The sequence below is a fragment of the Eurosta solidaginis genome, chromosome 2 (assembly GCF_040869045.1).
Source record: "Eurosta solidaginis isolate ZX-2024a chromosome 2, ASM4086904v1, whole genome shotgun sequence".
In the NCBI taxonomy this organism is placed as follows: domain Eukaryota; kingdom Metazoa; phylum Arthropoda; class Insecta; order Diptera; family Tephritidae; genus Eurosta; species Eurosta solidaginis.
The window spans coordinates 42967865-42987396 of record NC_090320.1 but is presented as its reverse complement, the minus strand read 5'-3'; the positions used below and the strand labels follow the sequence as shown (position 1 = coordinate 42987396).

The 19532-nt window shown below is 37.2% G+C and overlaps 2 protein-coding genes across 2 annotated transcripts; one reads left to right on the top strand and one right to left on the bottom strand.

The window, feature by feature from the left end:
* Window positions 1–6744: 6744 nt before the first annotated feature.
* On the top strand, window positions 6745–9811 carry LOC137239618 (guanine nucleotide-exchange factor SEC12). The gene is made up of 5 exons (XM_067765131.1): window positions 6745–7278; window positions 7351–7907; window positions 7964–8378; window positions 8461–8623; window positions 8693–9811. Exons 1-5 carry the CDS (start codon window positions 7138–7140, stop codon window positions 8776–8778), a joined length of 1362 nt encoding a protein of 453 aa, XP_067621232.1. The 5' UTR covers window positions 6745–7137; the 3' UTR covers window positions 8779–9811.
* On the bottom strand, window positions 8636–12828 carry LOC137239619 (uncharacterized). Its single transcript, XM_067765132.1, has 4 exons — window positions 12613–12828; window positions 11760–12544; window positions 11580–11700; window positions 8636–11503 (listed from the first exon to the last, which is right to left on the bottom strand). Exons 2-4 carry the CDS (start codon window positions 12068–12070, stop codon window positions 11078–11080), a joined length of 858 nt encoding a protein of 285 aa, XP_067621233.1. The 5' UTR covers window positions 12071–12544; window positions 12613–12828; the 3' UTR covers window positions 8636–11077.
* Window positions 12829–19532: the final 6704 nt, after the last annotated feature.

Sequence of the window (19532 nt, the reverse complement as noted above, 5' to 3'; positions counted from 1 at the left end):
ACATTCGATCCATCAACCTTTGCTCGATCCTTTTTCCTTGACTTTCGTGGTCTCTGTCGAATCTCCTCCACCAGCACTCGCTTACTGCTGAACCCTTTTTCTAAACTGAAGTTAAGTGGCACATCTTGGTTCTCATAATGCATCACCCTTCTCTGCATATCGATCTTGATGTCATGGTCAACCAAGAAATCCACTCCCAATATAACTTCATCAACAATCTCCGCCACAACAAATTTGTGTAAAACCATGACCTTCCCAATCAATACTTCACATATCACTTCTCCCTGAACTTGGTTATACTCGCCAGTGACCGTACGCAACTTTGCTCCAGGTAACGGTTTTACTCTCCTGTTGACCAAGTCAGATCGGATCAAGGAATGAGATGCGCCCGTATCTACAGTCAGTATTCGTTCGTTGCCATCCACATTCCCTCTGACGGTAAGACTGCTCGATTTTCTACCAATTTGCGACACAGATATCACAGGGAATTCAATAGCTGGATCTAGCTCTCTACCTCTTACTCGCTCTTGCTCATCTCCTCCAGCTTTGCGTTTACGCCCACCCACATTGTTGGAACTATTAAGGCCAAGATCGCAATGACGTGCAATGTGACCGGACTTCCCGCATTTGAAGCATTTCATAACTCCGGCATTTTTCCGTTGTGATCCCTTCAGAGCTTCCAAAATTGCGTCTACCCACTCTGGCCTTTCTACTTCCACACGGCGTGCTTTGAAAACTGGCTTACACAGAAGCGACGCTGTTTCCTGAATCAGGGCTTGTGACACCGTTTCTGCGAATGTTTGCTTTGGGTTTGCGTATGTAGCCCGCTTCGTTTCCACATCTCGTATGCCATTTATGAATCTCTGGATTTTTACCCTTTCAGTGTATTCCACGGGTGCGTCCGCATTTGCGAGATGAGCCAACCTTTCAACATCTGAAGCAAACTCCTGCAAAGTCTCGTTAGTTTTTTGGTCGGTTTGAAATATCTGTTTTCTGTGTTCGCTTCCGTATCGTCGTTCTACAGCAGCCATCAATGTTTCATAACTGTTCCGTTCGTATTCTGGAATCGTCTGTAAGATTTCCGCTGCAGGCCCTTTCAATGCCACGAACAGTGCAGCAACTTTATCTTCCGCATTCCAGTTGTTCACTGCTGCGGTCTTCTCAAACTGTAGCTTAAAGACCTGGAAAGGAACAGAACCGTCAAAGGATGGTGTTTTTACCTTTGGATTACTCGCTGAAACTGCTGGACGATTTAATTGTAACTGCTCCATACGACCCTTCAAATCATCGACTTCTGCCTGAAATTGAGCGATTTTTGCATCCTGCGCTTCCAGCTTTGATGTTACCCTTGCTTCCTGTGCTTCTAACTGTGAAGACATTTGTGCCACCTGCAATGATAAGCGCTCCTCTTGTTCTTCCATCTTTGATGTTATACGGGTTTCCTGCGATTCCAGTTGTGAAGAAATTTGTGTCGACATTTCTGAAATACGTGTTTCTTGTGCTTTAATCTTCGCTGTTATACGGTTCTCCTGCGATTCCAGCTGAGTTTCCATCTTGGATGTAATATCTGTCTTTTGCGATTCCAGTTGAGATGACATGTTGGTGGATATTTGTGATGACATTTCGGACATTTGTGCCGATATTGCAGCCAATATCATGTTCAGGTCTGTGTTCGTCATTGTCTGCGGTGTTTCTTCCATTTTTGTTATTTCCTCGCCATCAAGATGAAAGTCATACTCTTCCACATCAATTCCTTCTGTTTCCATTGCCTCTCGTAGCCGTGCCTGAAGTTCCAGTTTAACGCCGCTTGTATTCAATCCACGGCTCTCCAACTCCTTCTTTAATTGCTGGATCTTCAATTCACTGAACTTTGCCATGTCCTTGTTGTATTCTGGAATTTATTCAACAATTCCTCTTCTGACACCAATTGTAACGAATTTACTGCAAATCCTCTTATTTGCCCTTTTGCTAAGTTCGAATCACTAAACCATTGTACAGGTCTACAAGTAGGATATGTAGCAGCATGCACATACACAGCCACGCTCACCTGATAAAATGCTTGTTCTTGTTCGTTTTTTTTTGTGGATGCTATTTGGCACTGTTGTACTTCTTAGGACAAAAAAAAGTTTAGTAGCTGCTATCGAAAACTGCTTAAAATTTTTTTTCTTATATTACAAAGAAATATACTTATTTACTTTCAAACGAGCACTTAATTACATCTCTCTTTAATAACCATATATTTTGGACAATTTTAATTAACAAATTGTGATACTTTATTACCGGGTACGATTGCTAAAACACGACCAAAACCGTCGGGGGAGTTATTAATAGACCCGTTTTGGCCTCGCTTCCAATAATTCGAATACTTTTTCTCTTCGGACTATTGGCAACAGGACAAAGCGTGTCTATTCATTTTTCTTTCCGCTTTTTTTGACGGGTTATTGCAGTCGACCTCGGTTTCAAACTGTTTTTCGCGGAGAACTTTTGAACGGGTAGAAAAACTTAACTCACGTGTTTGTATTCTTAATTCTGAAATAACTACGCGTCCTCAGATACCCCAATTGTAGACTTTTTTATAATTTTCTAAAGGACCCATATGGGTGCACTTAAAATTTCCTACTAAATTCGTTCAAAAAAATTTACCATCACAGCAACCCATATCTGATATTCCGATCCCTTTCTTGCTTCCCTGTGTCGCTTTCGACGAAGCAACCCCGGTAATTTTGACACTTCGTTCAGTGTCAAAACTCATGTTCCACGCAGGTTCCACTGGGTTCCACGCTAGTTTGACACTGACCGAAGTGTCAAACTGCCGTGTGTTAGAAAGGGAAAGAAATTGTTTCCCTCTCATACATATCATACTTGTAAACCTGTACAATGCACTAAACTGTTGAATAAATAACTCCAATATTGAATAATGGAAAAAAATGGCATTTATTAAAGTACTTCACAATAACACTTATACTTTGCTACTCGCTGGCTTAATAACCAAACTGATTGATAACTCAAATGAAACTCTACTATTGGCCGCCAGATCGCGTGCTTAATCAAACAGATTGATAGCTCAACTCAAACTGAATTACTTCTTACTCGCCTGCCCCGCTTTTATAGTTTACGCTGCATACTTCTAGGCTCTTCCATTTCCAGAACTTACCAACTATATTCGTGTGTGTATAGTTCTCATATAGTTTCTACTTGTTTACAATTGTATACTTTTTAGCGCTTCTCAGATGTACATATGCGAGTTTGTAGTTTACAGTCTCCCGAACACACATAAGCGTATAAGTAAATTAATCTGTGTGTGACATCTCATCTCTCGCTGCCTTGTATGTAAATGTTGCTCGTCGGAATGTGTACATATGTGTAGACGCAATTATTGATTCGTTTATGTAGATACATAACGATTGAATTATTGATGTGAATTCACGTCACTGCTTAGCATCGGCCTGGAGATGGCAGCACTCCTCAGTTTTGCTAATATTCGTAACAATATATATGCGTACATACATATACCGTTCGGCAATCTATTTTTTTTGAAAACGGTTTAAATTTTTATTCCGTGCGTTTTTTTTGTGGTTTTTGTTGAACCTGTGAATAGTTTTATGTGGTACCTGTGGATATTCACATATATATACATATATTGATCCTAGCAAGATACAAGTTTTTTTTTGTCCTGATTTAAATCATTATTTTTCATGAGCATTGGTATTTTTTTGTATAGAATTAAGATATTTTAAATAAATAATGTGTTAGATTGAAATTAGAAAAGAAATTGAAATGGTCGGCTAAACTCAATTGGTAGTGGTGGGGAAGGATGACGCGGAAAAGGGGACCGGCTGAAACCGAAATACTCGAGCGGTCCAAGGTAGGGTGGGCTTTCTGCGAGGGGTATGCACGGAAGTCAGATGACGATGATTGTGACATCCGCCCCGCATCAAGGTGGACCAGGGTTAAGGGCCCCGACCTCTCGCCCTGAGCTAGCTGGGGGACATTCCACTTTGATTGCGCAAAGGGGCGGATTCACCTCTAAAAGCTGTACGTTACAGAGTTTTGAAGTGTACACTTTTCTTGAATACATATTATATGAAGAAAAAGTGTACATTTTAAAACTCATAGTTACTGAATCTATCCCCTGGTCCATATCTGCGTTTCAGCGGTGCGATGTAGTGAGTTTATCTATCTTTAGATCTGCAGTGCTAAGTTTACGCTGTTCCCGACCCCGTTCGAGATGTTTTTCTAAGACGAATTTTAGTGAGCTCAATAAATTGATTTTTGCCCATGACTGGTCGAGTCTTTATGCGTGTACAGACGTTGAAACAGCGACATTCTTGTTTTATAGCTCTCTTGATGCTTCCTTTGAAAGCTGTGTCCCTCTTCGTTATTCCAGTACCACCACGGGTAAACCACCTTGGTCCTAAGGGCAACTATTAAGACTTGATAATATTAAATATAGACTCTATAAGCGTTTAAAAAGATCTGGAAAAGCTATTGATTTTTCTAAATATTTAGTGGGGCGCTCCAATTTTCATCGTCTTAACTAGCAGTGTTATAAAGGTTACTACTTATCATGCTGCAAATTCCAACTTATTAATAATCCGAAACGTTTCTACAGATTTGTTAATTCCAAAAGGAAAACTTCTGGTTTTCCATCTACTTTTATTTATGGGTGCAAAAACGCAAATTCTGATGACGAAATCGCAGATTTATTTGCTGAATTCTTTAAATCAACCTATTCATCCCAATGTGTCCATATTGCTTGGAAAGTTCTAATAATATTTTAAACCCATTTATTGATAAAAGATACTGTTCTTAATAGTCTTCTTGCATTGAAATCGATATCTTCACCGGGTCCAGATGGTGTTCCTAGTTGTGTACTTAAGTACTGTGATGTCAGCTTATCTGAGCCTATTTTTAAATTATTTAAACTGTCTCTGGAATCCGCATCATTCCCATTTATTTCGAAACAATCGTTTATCAACCTTTGCATAAAAAAGGTAGTAGGTCTAATATTGAGAGCTACAGAGGCATAGCTAAGCTCTCAGCTATCCCTAAAACTTTTGAGCAGATAATTACATACCAGCTTCAATACCTGTGTAGCTCTTTAATATCACCTTGTCAACATGGTTTTGTGCATCGGAGATCAACAACTGCCAACTTGCTTGAATTTGCGTCTTTTGTTATGAATGGTTTTTTTAGATTGCAAACAAACAGATGTAATTTACACCGACTTTAGTAAAGCATTTGACTCTGTTAATCACGAGCTCTAAGTTCACAAACTTGATCTTCTGGGCTTTTCAGCGCCTTTATTAAGTTGGATTTCAAGTTATCTTGAAAATAGGACTCAGCGAGTTTTCTTCAACAACAATCTTTCAAAGTCGTTTGATGTAACTTCTGGCGTGCCCCAGGGTAGCCATTTGGGTCCATTAGTTTTTACCCTGTTCATTAATAACTTACCAAAGGTTATCTTACATTCTAGAGTTTTTATGTACGCGATGATGTAAAACTTTGTTACACATATCTGCCTTCAAACTTGTTCTGTTTTAATCAGCTTCAGGCCGATCTTGACTCATTTCAAAGCTGATGTACTGCAAATTTACTTTTTTTGAATTGCTCTTAATGTAAGCAAATGACTTTTCACCCTGTGAAGTCGGTCCTAACATCTTATATACTTAACGGCAACCCTTTGGAGCTGATATCTGTTGTAACTGATCTAGGTATTATTTTTGATCCGAACTTAAGTTTTATCATATATATTTCAACCACTAAAAACAAAGCAACTGGTGTATTAGGTTTTATCAAACGTTGGGCTAAAGAGTTTGATGACCCTTATTTCACAAAGATCCTTTATGCCTCGCTGGTACGTCCTATTCTCGAGGACTGTTCATGTGTTTGGTTTCCAATCTATCAAATCCATATAGATCGGATTGAGTCGGTCCAGAGACAGTTTTTAATTTTTGCATTACGAGGTCTCAACTGGGAATCAATTACTCATCTTCCACCATACAGGAATAGGCTTCTTATAATTAATTTGCCATCTCTAGAGAATCGTAGAGTATTACTCGGCGTTATGTTCATTCACAACCTCATCATTGGCGTGATTGACTCCCCTGACCTAATCAGTCAACTAAATTTTGCTGTTCCTGCTAGGGCCTCCAGACATTTTGTGCCTTTTCATTTACCTCTATGCCGGCAAAATTTTGATAGAAATAGTAGTTTAATGTTCGTTTTCCGCTTTACATACTGCTACACTCTTAGGTTTAGCCTGATATTTTTTCTTTTATTTTTTCTTATACAATGTGATGTCTAATTTTTATAACATACTTATTTTTTATGTACCTCTTTTAAACTTTTTAATTTTAAGGTTGGTTCTGTATTTACATATATATCTGTCTATTACATTAATTAGTCGACCGCTTTGTGTTTGCGTAGACTTTAAATAAATAAATAAAAAAAATGAGACGTATTATCGAATGCACCTTCGATCCCCGTCAAACAGCTGAAAATCCCATTTACAACTGGTAAAAAGCCATGTCGATGGACCTGCCAGCTCTGTGGGCGCGCTAAATGGTATGGGATTTTTATTAATTTATTTATTTGTTTAAGAAATATTGCATTGAGCGCTCAATGACTCCAATAATCCTCTATAAGTGCACCCTAATATCTGAACCGCATAACCTGTGCTGAGTCGATAAGGCAGTACAGCAAAATCATAAAACTTCCCAAACCAGTTCCACAGCTGGCAGCACTGCTCAAATGTCAAACACAAACGGGCGACGTGGAACTTTCACAGCTGACTGACTGAGCAAAAACTAGAGAAATGTAGTAAATTATTAATTAAATAGAAAATAAATCAATAAAGAAAGCGTAAAAGAGTTGGTAAACTCGTGCCTGGAAGTTAATTTAATAAATAAAAGGCAGTCAATGAATACTCGTTTTCAAGAGCACGTCACCCATTCACGGTAGGCTTAAAATTGTGTGCGGCTAAAGTGGCACAAGCCAAACATCAAAGATTGATAGTACACGAAACAACGAGAAGAAAGTTAAGAACAGCTGAAGCACAAAGTGCAGCCAGTCTAGTTGGCAGCAGAGGAATTAGCGCACCGGACGATCGATTCCTAATTATCCAACACAGAAAGGATGGCACCAACAAGGCGACCAAGCGATGGTTTGCTGGCGCGTGTCAATTTTCCTCTATATGCGATTGAAATGTTAACTAGCCGTCATGTGCTGGTGGCAGGCGGTGGTGGATCAGCGAAAACGGGAGTAGCAAATGGATTCGTAAGTAACACTTTTTTTGTTTTGGAAACTGGGTAGCACTGCATACTTATTTACCATTATCTTTTTTCATAGGAAATTTACGAAATTTATCACAATGGCACACATTTCTGTGCGGAAGAGGTGGTACGTCATGAAACCGGTGCCAATGTGGTTATGAACTTTGCCGTGCGCAACGATGGAAGACGTTCATACTTATGTGCCGGACAAGAGTCACATTGTCAATTATACTTTGTTAATCCGCGTATAGTGTATGAAGGGCAAGAGGACTTAACATCAGCTACAGATGATAAACGAAAGAAAGAATCCAATGCCACGCCAGCCACGGCAGCAGAACATTTAAATGAAAATGGTGTACGTAGGCGTATTCCACATGGCTCTGGTGTGCAAAATTTACCAAATGGGCATGCGGGTGGAACGTCTAAGAAAGATGAAGATCAAAATGCCAATTTAAAGCGTATACGTTTCGACATCAAGGCAGGCGATTCGGTGCAAACAGATTTTTTAACAGCCGAGCCATTGCAACGAGTGGTACGTATAAGTCCAAATGGACGTTTAATGGCTACCGGCGGTACAGATGGACATTTGCGTGTGTGGACATTTCCACAAATGGTGCAGCTTAGCGATGTAGCGTAAGTAGATAAATTTAAAGCTTAGCTTTATGGAAAACTTTTTTTTTTGGCTGCAGTTCACACACTAAAGAAATTGATGATATGGACTTTAGTCCCGATTCCAAATATTTGGTTACTATTTCAAAAGATGGTCAAGGTTTGGTATGGGATTTGTCTAGCATGAAGCAGCGTCATCAACTAAAGTGGACCGTACCAGAGGGTGCAAAATATCTGTATAAGCGTTGTCGTTATGGCACTATTGAAGCTCAACGTGATAAATATCGTTTATATACAATCACGAATCCTTTGGGCAAAGTGGGTAAACAACGAGGTTACTTACAACAATGGGACTGCGTTAGCGGTCAACTACGTCAAGCAGCACAAATCGATGAAAGTTTAGCATCGTTAGCTGTGCGTGATGATGGGCGTTTTGTAGCGATAGGTACTATGTTTTCGGGTAGCGTTTCAATTTATATCGCTTTTAGTTTGCAGGTATGACATGAATCAATTAAATATAGACAAAGCTTGCGACATGCATACTAAAAATAATTATTTCCTTTTATATTACCTGCAGCGTGTTCTTCACATTCCTAATGCTCATTCAATGTTCGTGACGGGCTTACAATTCTTACCAATTACAAATGAAGAAGGACCTCCAATTTCTAGTGATACCGAAGCGGCAGTGTTATCTATATCCGTAGACAATAAAGTATGCATACATAGTCTACAACAAAGGCGTAAGTCAAAAATTATTAATTATTCTATTAATATTATATTTAGTAATTTGACCTTCACTTATCTTCTAGGTACTATACCCGCTTGGGTGGCAATACTACTCATTATTATTGTGCTATTCGGCGCTTTTGTATTTTGCTCATATATCGGCATTTAAATCAATACAAAAACATATGTGGCATTTAATTAAGGGAAATAAATGTAGGTGTAGTAAGCATTACGTGGAAATAATATGTATAACTCGTCAAAAGAATATGTCTCGTAAACTATTTATATCGAAAAAAGAATAAAATAATGTCACTAAACACTCATAGTGCTTATGGTAAACAAAAAACATAGAATTGTAATAATACTAAGCAATGCTATTTGCAAAACAATAGGCTAGCGATATTTTTCTTATTTTTAGTTATTTGCAATCGTGCGCATCTCTATTTGTACAGTAATATATATGCATTTTGTACACTTACACAACTTAAGTGTTACTATTAATATGTAATTAAGTTTAAGTGTTTTCACTGGTATGCCTTATCTAATAGTAACCAGTGGAGCAGTCAATTTGTTTCATATCAAAATAACTTATTTAAGCATTTTAATGTTATTATCATTTTGTTTGCTTTAAACTACTGCAAGTATATGCTTAGGTATAAATATATATACTCTATTAAAATATTCAATACGCCTTATGTTAAATTATAATTATATACATAAATACTTATATAAAGAGCCCTGTGCATCAAAAGAACCTAAACTACAAATGTCCGGTACGCAATTGTCAAAAAGATTTTCTTGCATTTGCCACTACAAGGTTTTGGTGACAACAATTTTGGTTGAAGCTTTTTGTTATACATAGATATATTGTAAACCGAATAATATTTTTGTGGCTTAGGCGCTTTTACCGGCTAGGGCTAGTATTCGAAATTAAAATAATTATTCAGCTAATTTATTGAAATGTAATACATTCAAAAATAGGGATGACGTAAAAAACGAAAGAAAATAATAACAAGTTGCTTAAATGATGTGTTTAAAAGAAATAAAAATAATTATACACACTATTTCATACTCTTTGTTTATATAATTTTAGAAACATACTGAGATAAACAACATTAACTGTTAAAATAAAACTCAATATTCAATTTTTTTAATAATAATAAAACCAAAATTTTCGTTATAAACCAAAATATATATTAAAATTTGAAGCTGCGTTACACACATGGAATTAGGTTCACAAACATATATGTGCTACATAAAAACGAAAATGAAATAACTTAAATATAGAACTCGGAACACAAACACAAATTCTTAATTCATACAGATTTATTTCTAACAGTAACTCAAAAATTAGATAACATATAAGTTAATCATTCGATACATTGAATAAGCGCACAGCTTAGACATCCTTTACACGAGTTGGTTTTTCGCTCAATTTTTGGCGTTCAAGAGAAAGTCATCTGGGTCTCAGCAGATCAAATCAACGTGACAAAACTCTTGTTGCACTATTTCTGCAGTTTGTTCTCAATGAATATTTAGGGCTTCATTCTCTCTTGCGATTGAAAGCTCAGACGAACGATTCCCTTCCAAACGATTTCGTCTAGCAATGGTATTCTCTATCATTTTAGTTCGGCCTTTGCTTTTTTACTTTATATCAAACATGAAGGCGGCAGCAACTGTCAAATGACATGTCATCGTTTAAAATAGTGCAAATACACTAGCAATTCGCGTCTGAGGCGAAACGAACAATCGTTTCGTAATAGAGAATCATACCCTTAAATATTTCGAAAACTGTTTAAAATATTGAAAAATGAAGCAGTACAGAATTTGATCCTCAGACTATGCCTGTTTTTCCTTTCAAAGTGAAAGAATTCGTGTTTCAAATTTCAATGTTAACGTAAGAAATGGCGCTAACTACTTAAAATCATTTTCAAACTAATGAAGTATTACCCACTTATTCAAAAAAAATCTATATATATATTTTTTTAATTGTTATGTAAAACTGTTCATTAATATTCTTTAATCTAGTCATAAGCAATTTTCTAACGAACGAGCATAAACCAATTTTTCAAAGTTATGCAATTATTTTTCAAATATGGTTACAGTCTCAAAATATTTGCTTCTTATATCCAGTAATGGTTTTCTAAAGTCGCGCCCAAATTACTAACTTGAATAACCGAGAAATTAGTGCAATTTAGAATTTTGCTTACTATTTCTGATGTATGCAATGAAACGTTGCTGCTAAATCGCGCAACACTCTACAAGGACTTAGTAAGGTGTTTCTGGAAATAATCATTGCAGTTTATGATCCCAGTCGTTCGAGTCTTGTGTACGATTTCAGTAGGAATGACCAATATATTTCAAAACGAAAGACACAAAAAAAAAAAAAAACTATTCTATGCAATTTCGGAGATCTCTTCCACTAACAATGACATTAACACGTTCCATTGATCAATTGTCGCGGTTAGCTATGCGCCCGTCTCCACATCGCCTTCTAAACGTTCCAACAAGTTTTCGTGTTTCTTTTGCCAATTCATGAGAAAACTTTCCAATGCACGAAAAGAGCGCTCTTCTGATTTAAACTGTTTCAATAGAGCATTACGTTCATTCGATAATATTGTATTATCCATCATAAGTTGTGTTAGTCGCTCTTTCGTGAAATTTTGACTCAACATAATAGCCGATTCATTTGGTAACCCTTTAATATATGGCTGAAAACGTGTATACTGCGTAGTGTTGGTAGGTGTTGATAAAGGCTCTGGAGGTTTTATTGGTATACTGCTTGCAGGCAGCGGTAATGACGTTGCGACTGGTTTAACTTGCTCAATTTCCGATTCCGGCAGTTCTTTATTCAACAAATCGACGGGAATTTTGGCAAATAGTTGGTCAATAATCTGTAAGATTTAGATAAACATTAATAAGTTTTGTTAAGCACTTGCACTTAATTTTTTAACTAAACGTTTACATTACCAATTTTTGGTGTAGTAATTGCTGATTTTTTGGTCGTGGCGCTAATAGACAGTGCACCAATGGATATAACCGCCAATCGCTTGTTTTATCCGCTCTTAATTCCATTAGGCGGCGTTCAGAGCTATAAGTCCAAAAATTATGAGGTTTAATTGCAATATATAGCTACCAAATACTACTTACATATATCTATTTTTTACATTGTTTATTTTGCGTCGCACCTCTTGTGCATTCATTAGGAATCCATATTCCCTCATACCTTCTGCAATTTTACGAAATATTGGTATATTCTTTTTTAATGTTGTTACTTCGTCGCTATGCAAGAGCCATAATTCAACCAGACGCATTTCCTCAAAACTTGTCCAATATCGGTTTCGCAAATGTTTTGGTACCACGGTAGCTTCATCATCCTCAGTCGTGAAAGATGGCGTTGATTCGCCAGCTGCCGGTGGTTGATTTTCATCAACTGTTTCGTTATCGGAATTATTGCCCATGGTATTCGCTTATTGCAAAGGTTTTTTTTAATAATATTTCACAAAATTTGCGTTTATATCCGTATGAAAATTAATCTGACAAAAATATATAAACCATTGTAAACTTTACCAAGTAGCGCAACTAACAGCTGATCGCTCAAAATTTGCACACACACACAAACATCACTAATGGCCATATTACGGAAATCTTAGGGAAATTGAAGTTAAATTTTTAAACAGACATAAAATGTTATAATTTTGGAATATATAGCATCTAGGACACCTTAATTGGGGTAATTGAAAGAAAATGTTTGCTTATACTCAAGTATTTAATTAATTTTTCTAAATTTATCTTTAATATTGATGCAATGATTGATCCAATGCAACTCTGGTCTTCCTACTGTTCATCATTCCACTCCATTCGAGTGCCTATTTTCACGGCTTGCGAGTGCCTTCCACTCTATTCGCAACATAACCTCGAATTAAGCTGCCAAACTATATAGTAAACAGTGATATAAATTTTCTCGTAAAATACAGAAATAAACAACCATTGTAAATCTTACCAAGTAGCGCAACTAACAGCTAAGAAAATTCGCACATTCACACGCACAGTTCTCGACTCAGTTTCAAAAAACAACTTTAGATTATTTAGCTCAAATTTTAAAGTGAGATAATCCTTACGAATTTATGTATTTATAGTATATATAAGGCGTGTTTGTTGTTATTAAAACAATATTTTTATTTATATTAAAGTTTTTATCATTTTTCTTTCAACTATTTTTACAATTTCATGCGTTTCAAAGCATTTTCGTGCATATAAATACAACCATGTGCATATAAGCATTGTAAATTTTACCAAGTAGCGCAACTAACAGCTGATCGGTGAAAATTCGCACATTCACGACTCAGTTTCAAAAAAAAATTTTTGATTAATTAACTCAAATTTTAAAGTAAGATAATCATTACAAATTTATGTATATACAATATATAAGGCGTTTTTGTTGTTATTAAAACAATAGTTTTATTTATATTAAAGCTTTTATCATTTTTTTTTTAACTTTGAAAAAACTCCGAACACCATTCCTTCATTATATGACATTCGACTGCCTAGTCCACTGCCTTCCACTCTATTCGTAACATAACCTCTATTTAAGCTGCCAAACTATATAGTAAACAATGACTTCGACAATACGAAATACATTGTCGCGTTGTGAGGCAAAGTATTGTTGCATAAACCTTTTTGACCACCCCACCACAATACCACAGATTAAGTATAAAATTTCACAAAAATTATCAATTTTTTCGAAAAATCACACCGAGTAACTGCAGCCATTGTTTACGAATTTAGAAATAATGAGAATCATTGTTTACTATATAGTTTGGCAGCTTAAGTAGAGGTTATGTTGCGAATAGAGTGGAAGGCAGTGGACTAGGCAGTCGAATGTCATATAATGAAGGAATGGTGTTCGGAGATTTTTCAAAGTTAAAAATAAAAATGATAAAAGCTTTATTATAAATAAAACTATTGTTTTAATAACAACAAAAACGCCATATATATTCTGTATACATAAATTTGTAAGAATTATCTCACTTTAAAATTTTAATTAAATAATCTAAAGTTTTGTTTTGAAACTGAGTCGAGAACTGTGCGTGTGAATGTGCGAATTTTCACCGATCAGCTGTTAGTTACGCTACTTGGTAAAATTTACAATGGTCGAAGTACTTATATGCATATGTGTTTGATGTGGAAGCTTGAATTTGAGAACACGGTTGTCACTTCAGTCCATTTGGACCAAAAATGGTCCCTTCCAACCCCATATAGTCCGCTGGTCTCTTTTTCTCAATTTTGGTTATTTTTCGGCACCGTTTTGGTACTTTTATTTCTTTTTGACTGAAACAAAGAGGGGAATATTTTGAATAAGGTGCCACGATTTTCCAACTTTTTTTTTCTCGAGGGGTGGAGGGGGTCCTAAAAATTACAAAATTATCATCTCATCTAGGAGACTTTTAGTTTATGAAATATAAGCTTTTTAATTTCCAAATTTAGTAAAGTTTCCACTTAAGTATTGCACTTAAAATTCGAGCCGCACATGTCCATAGCGGGATTAAAAGACGTGTATTTGCGTCAAGATTCAGAATCGGAAAGCAGAAACTACATTTTTTATCACGTTTAAAAGTTATTCGCGGAAAACCCGTCGGTATTATTGTCGCTTTTTTGCATTGTAAACTTTACCAAGTAGCGCAACTAACAGCTGATCGCTCAAAATTTGCACACACACATAAACATCACTAATGGCCATATTACGGAAATCTTAGGGAAATTGAAGTTAAATTTTTTAACAGACATAAAATGTTATAATTTTGGAATATATAGCATCTAGGACACCTTATTTGCAGTAGTTGAAAGAAAATGTTTTCTTATACTCAAGTATTTAATTATTTTTTCTAAATTTATCTTTAATATTGATGCAATGATTGATCCAATTCAACTCTGGTCTTCCTACTGTTCTTCATTCCACTCTATTCGAGTGCCTATTTTCACGGCCTGGGAGTGCCTTCCACTCTATTCGCAACATAACCTCGAATTAAGCTGCCAAACTATATAGTAAACAATGCTTTTTTCGTTGTTGCAATTAAACAAAAGAAACCCTATGAAAGTGGTGAATAGTGTTGCCAGCTCCGTAACAAAATCTTTTTATCTTGGTAGAACATTATAAGGTGGTGCCACGTCGACATAAATGCAAACAAACATACACTATCAATAGCTGTATTTTTTTTCACGCGTATATACGTTTACGCTTAAACTTTATATGGACTGCTAAGCAACGAACTTTAAATATACCTCTGAAATTGCTACGCATAAAATTAGTACTACTAAATTTCAATACGCATTGTACTCAGATGTAACTGAAATATGGGAACAAGTGCAGAAGACCTACATTTGTAAAAAAAAAAATAAAAAATCGGACTTTATAGAGATTTTTATGCTGATTCCAACGGTATATTTCTTTTTTGGTGCAAATGAAAGGTTTGGGGGTAATTCCATGTCAAAAGGCGAAATTATGAATTTTTCAAATCAAAATATCTCCAAAGCTAGTGGATGGATTTCAAAAATTAAAAAATCGAAAAATAACTTATAAAAATATCTTTCATCTGATGTATATCTTTAACTTTTCTAGTCTTTATTTACCAAAAATTTGAAAAAGCTCTTTTTTGCATTCGTGAACGAGCTGATATTACCTTATAACTCTTATGTTTATTGTTATGTTAGCCGATCCAACACCGGCTGCGCCATACACAGTAGTTCTGCGTAGAACACCTTTCTGCATAGGCGGCCTTCGGCTACGCCATGCCAAGTCCGGGTGTGTGGTATAAACGTGGCTACCGCCACGGTGATGTCCTTCTGCGTAGTACACCATTCTGCCAGCACCCCAAATAATATTAGACTACAAATTATTAAAAGTGTTTTACAACAACAAAATACATTGATAGTGTATGTTTGTTTGCATTTATGTCGACGTGCCACCACCTTATAATGTTCTACCAAGATAAAAAGATATTGTTGCGGAGCTGGCAACACTATTCACCACCTTCACATGTTTTCGTTTGTTTAATTGCAACAATAGTACCGACGGTTTTTCCGCGAATAACTTTTAAAAGAGATAAAAAATATAGTTTCTGCTTTCGGATTCTGAATCCTGGCGCAAATACGCGTCTTTTGATACCGTTATCGACATGTGCGACCCGAACTTTAAGTGCAGGACTTAAGTTGAAATTTTACTAAATTTGGAAAAAGCTTTTATTTTGTTATGGAATCGCATTTTCGATGGAAGCAGTAAGGAAGGCGGTCGGCATGATGTGTTGGTGCACAGTGGCTAGTCATTGTCGGCTGGTGCGGGTCCTTGTCAACCTTACTGTTCCTGCGCCATAATCAGAAAAAAAGTCATATCGTGCCTTTAAAAAAAACTGACAAAAGTGCAGAACTAATTCAAAACGCTCAAATGGACTAAAACAACATCCGGTCGAACCGGATGTCACGGACAGACCGTTAAAACATTAAAAATTTAAATTCAAAAAAAAAAACCGCAAAAAAAAATTACCGAACCGGACATGGCCGGTTACCAACGCAGAAAATCGAAATAAAAAAAAATTGCTGAAAAGTAATGAAAAAGAAGAAAGGCCGAATATAGCTTGGGGGCGCCGCGGGTGATGTTGCGACGCTCAAAATCCATGGCCACCGACGCACCTAAATTTTCGGTGGCCCCTTACCTGTTTTACATAAGTGCCTTCTAAAAGAATGTAGACGCCAGCATTCCCATTCTAATTACAATTTTATTAACAATTCATATTAACGTCTGTATGCAACAAAAAAAAAATAAGATAGTGCAGGTTTCTTAACCAGGGCTACCGCCTAGGCTCCAAAGCCAAAGCAAGGCTGCTTATAGCATCGTCCCAAGACAACTTCAGAACAAAAAAAAAAATGTTGAACTACGAGCAGCTATTTACGCTATGAAAATGTATGTAAGTGCGGGTAGCATATAAAGGGAGAGAAAAAAAAAATGATCCAACAGTCTCCCACTTTATTGGGCCGAAATTGAAAACGAAATCTAATATGAATATTTAAGTCTCGCTAAGTTTGTCCTGTTGGGGGTTCCTTTCTTTTCTCTTACTTTTGCTCGTAATATTTCAAGCTATACCTATATTTATGTCACCCCCTTTTTTTGATAAGGGTTATAAACGCTTGGTGTGACAAAAAAAAAATGTAATTAAATATGCTTATGGATAGTAAATATACTACATACAAAGTAAAAATTTGGTTTAATGCCCTTTTTTTTGTTATTCACAAAACATATTTTAGGGCTATAAAGTTTGGATACAAATTCCGATAATTGGGGCCCCCTTACAAAATTATTATGTTATTGTAGTAGAACTTATTTTGAGTTTAACAAAATAGCAAATTGGTATAACGCATAGTATAATGACACTTATATGTAATATGTACTAAGAAAATTTGTTATAAAAGCAATTAAGATTAAATTTGGGGTTAATCATACTCCTCGAAGAAATCGTTTCACATATTCAAGTAAAACGTAAACTTTTAAATTTATAGTAAATTTAACGGAATCGTTTTACATGCTCAGGTAAAACGTGAACTTTTAAATTTATAGTAAATTTAACGGAATCGTTTTACATGCTCAGGTAAAACGTGAACTTTTAAATTTATAGTTAAATTAACGAAATCGTTTTACATGTTCAAGTAAAACGTAAACTGTTTTGCATTTACCAGTCAGTGCTGGCATTGTTTTGTTTTTTTTTTTTCTTGCTTCTAAGTTAATTAAACCTCTTTAACTTAACATTACGTTACGTCTACTTTTTTAGCTTTACTACAAGTGGATGCTGCTTGCTCTCTTTAACTTAGGTATATGCATGTATGTATGTATTACATGTTAAGATTCTATATTAGGGTTGTAGCCTTAAATTTGAATATGTTTGTATATTAATACTATATGTTGTTGCAGAGTCATAAAAAAAAATGAAAGAACAAGGTTGAGGCTACAAATACGTATATTTAGTCAGTATCGGAACGAACTCACCGCTTTAACCGCTGATATTCGTTGTCGTAATTGGGAGGGCCGCAGGCCTAGGTTCGCTGCCCTGCGGTTGTTGTTGTAGCTGGTATTGTTACGTTGGTATCGTTGTAGCCTGAATGGTCGTGGCTGATAAGGTTGCGGCTAGTATTGTTTTAGCCGGTATGGTCGTAGGTGATAAGGTTCCGGCTAGTATTGTTGTAGCCGGTATGGTCGTAGCTGATAATGTTGCGGTTAGTATTGTTGTCGGTGGTACCGCCTACTGTTGGTGTTAACATTAGTGGCCGCAGGCCTATGGTCGCGGCCACGCTACGTGTGTTGCAACTGGTGCGGCGGTACGTCTGGTGGTTGTTGCGCTCGTGGTTGGCGCTAATGAAGGGGTTGGGGGAGGTACTACCGATGGTGATGCCCGTGGTGGTGGTTGGCGCTTTGGTCCGAGGTAACCGAATGACCCGGGTGGCGATAAAGCTTCGTGCTGGCCTTTACGAGCCGGATGACTTGGCCATTTCGACGTTAGTTGTATTACGCGGCAGCGTACTGCTGGCCCTGGAGGCGGAGGTGGTGCCGGACGCTTTTCCGCAGGTGGTAGTGTTCTTCGTAAACGTAGAGGAAGGGGTTTATCTCACTAGGTGTGACTGTGAACACCGACCTACATTCAACTGGATCTTTTGTCAACACAACACAACCGGTGTAAGGTTTATTACCACCCAAAAATATACGCGTAGAAACGATATTTGTCGGAAGGAACGGTTTCGGTACTTTGCGCTATCGACTCCTTCCTAATTTCTGGGCATTTACCTGTTTACGCGCACATTCGGCGAGGGTGTTTTGTGATTAGTTGAGTATCGTTGGCGAGGCGCAGCTGAAGTGAGCAATAAAGTTACTGAAGCAGTATATTAACTGAGCTTGACGCCTTTGCTGTTGAAGTTGTGTCCCTTCCTCATTTTTTTCTTGCCGGAAACTCATGGCATTTTTCGCTAGTGATCGCCCGTCTGTCTTTTTCCTTGTTTTTCGATACTTTTTATCGCAACTTTCGCCACATCACTAGGTGTGTTCGCGCGAACACGCTCCCAAGTGGATCGTAGCCGTAGACCGTAGCAGCAGACCGTAACAAACCTGCTTCGCTTTGAAGACCTGACGATGAAGCGAACAGGAAACCGAATCATCTGTGGGAAGCCACTGCCAGGGATCTCCGACGACAAGCAACGTGGGGCACGACTCACCCCTGAGATAAGAGTCTCAAAGTCCTACTACGAAGCTAGCCGGGCAACATAGGTCCATCAAAAAAAAACTAAGTCAAGTTGGGAATTAATTCTGTTTCCTAGTTTAAAAGGGCTTTGCGGCAATTAGACATTTGTTATGGAGAACTCGTCAAAACTCCGAAAGATGATTTCTAGTGGGTATCGCTCCCACAGGAAGGCAAAACAAAAAAAAGGTGTCCAAACTCCGAAAGGCTAGTCGGACCTAAGCGTGGACTACCAGGGTGTTCACGGTCCTCGGTGAGCACGCGCGTGAACATCTTATGAGGTCAGTGCTCGGGGAGAATACTGGGCGAGATGTCCCCGACCGCCAAAACCCAGGCAAAAAAAGAGGTCCAATTGGTAGAGAAAAAAAGTCAAATTGTAATTTGGCAAAAAACGTTCTTTCTGGTTCATTGCGGACGAATGTCCGAAGTGTGAAAGCGACCTATCAATTTCCCGTTTAGGTCTTCGAGATCATACAGTGCATTGCCTATTTTTCGAAGCACGCGACACTTCAGGTATTTTGGTAGGAATTTGGCGTTAATGCCCTGTTTGAAGTAACTTAAGGCAAAGTTTCTCGGAAAAACTTCCTGACCTTCCTTATAGTTGACTTGTCTAGAGCGCTTGTTATAGGTGGTTACTCCCCTATCCTTG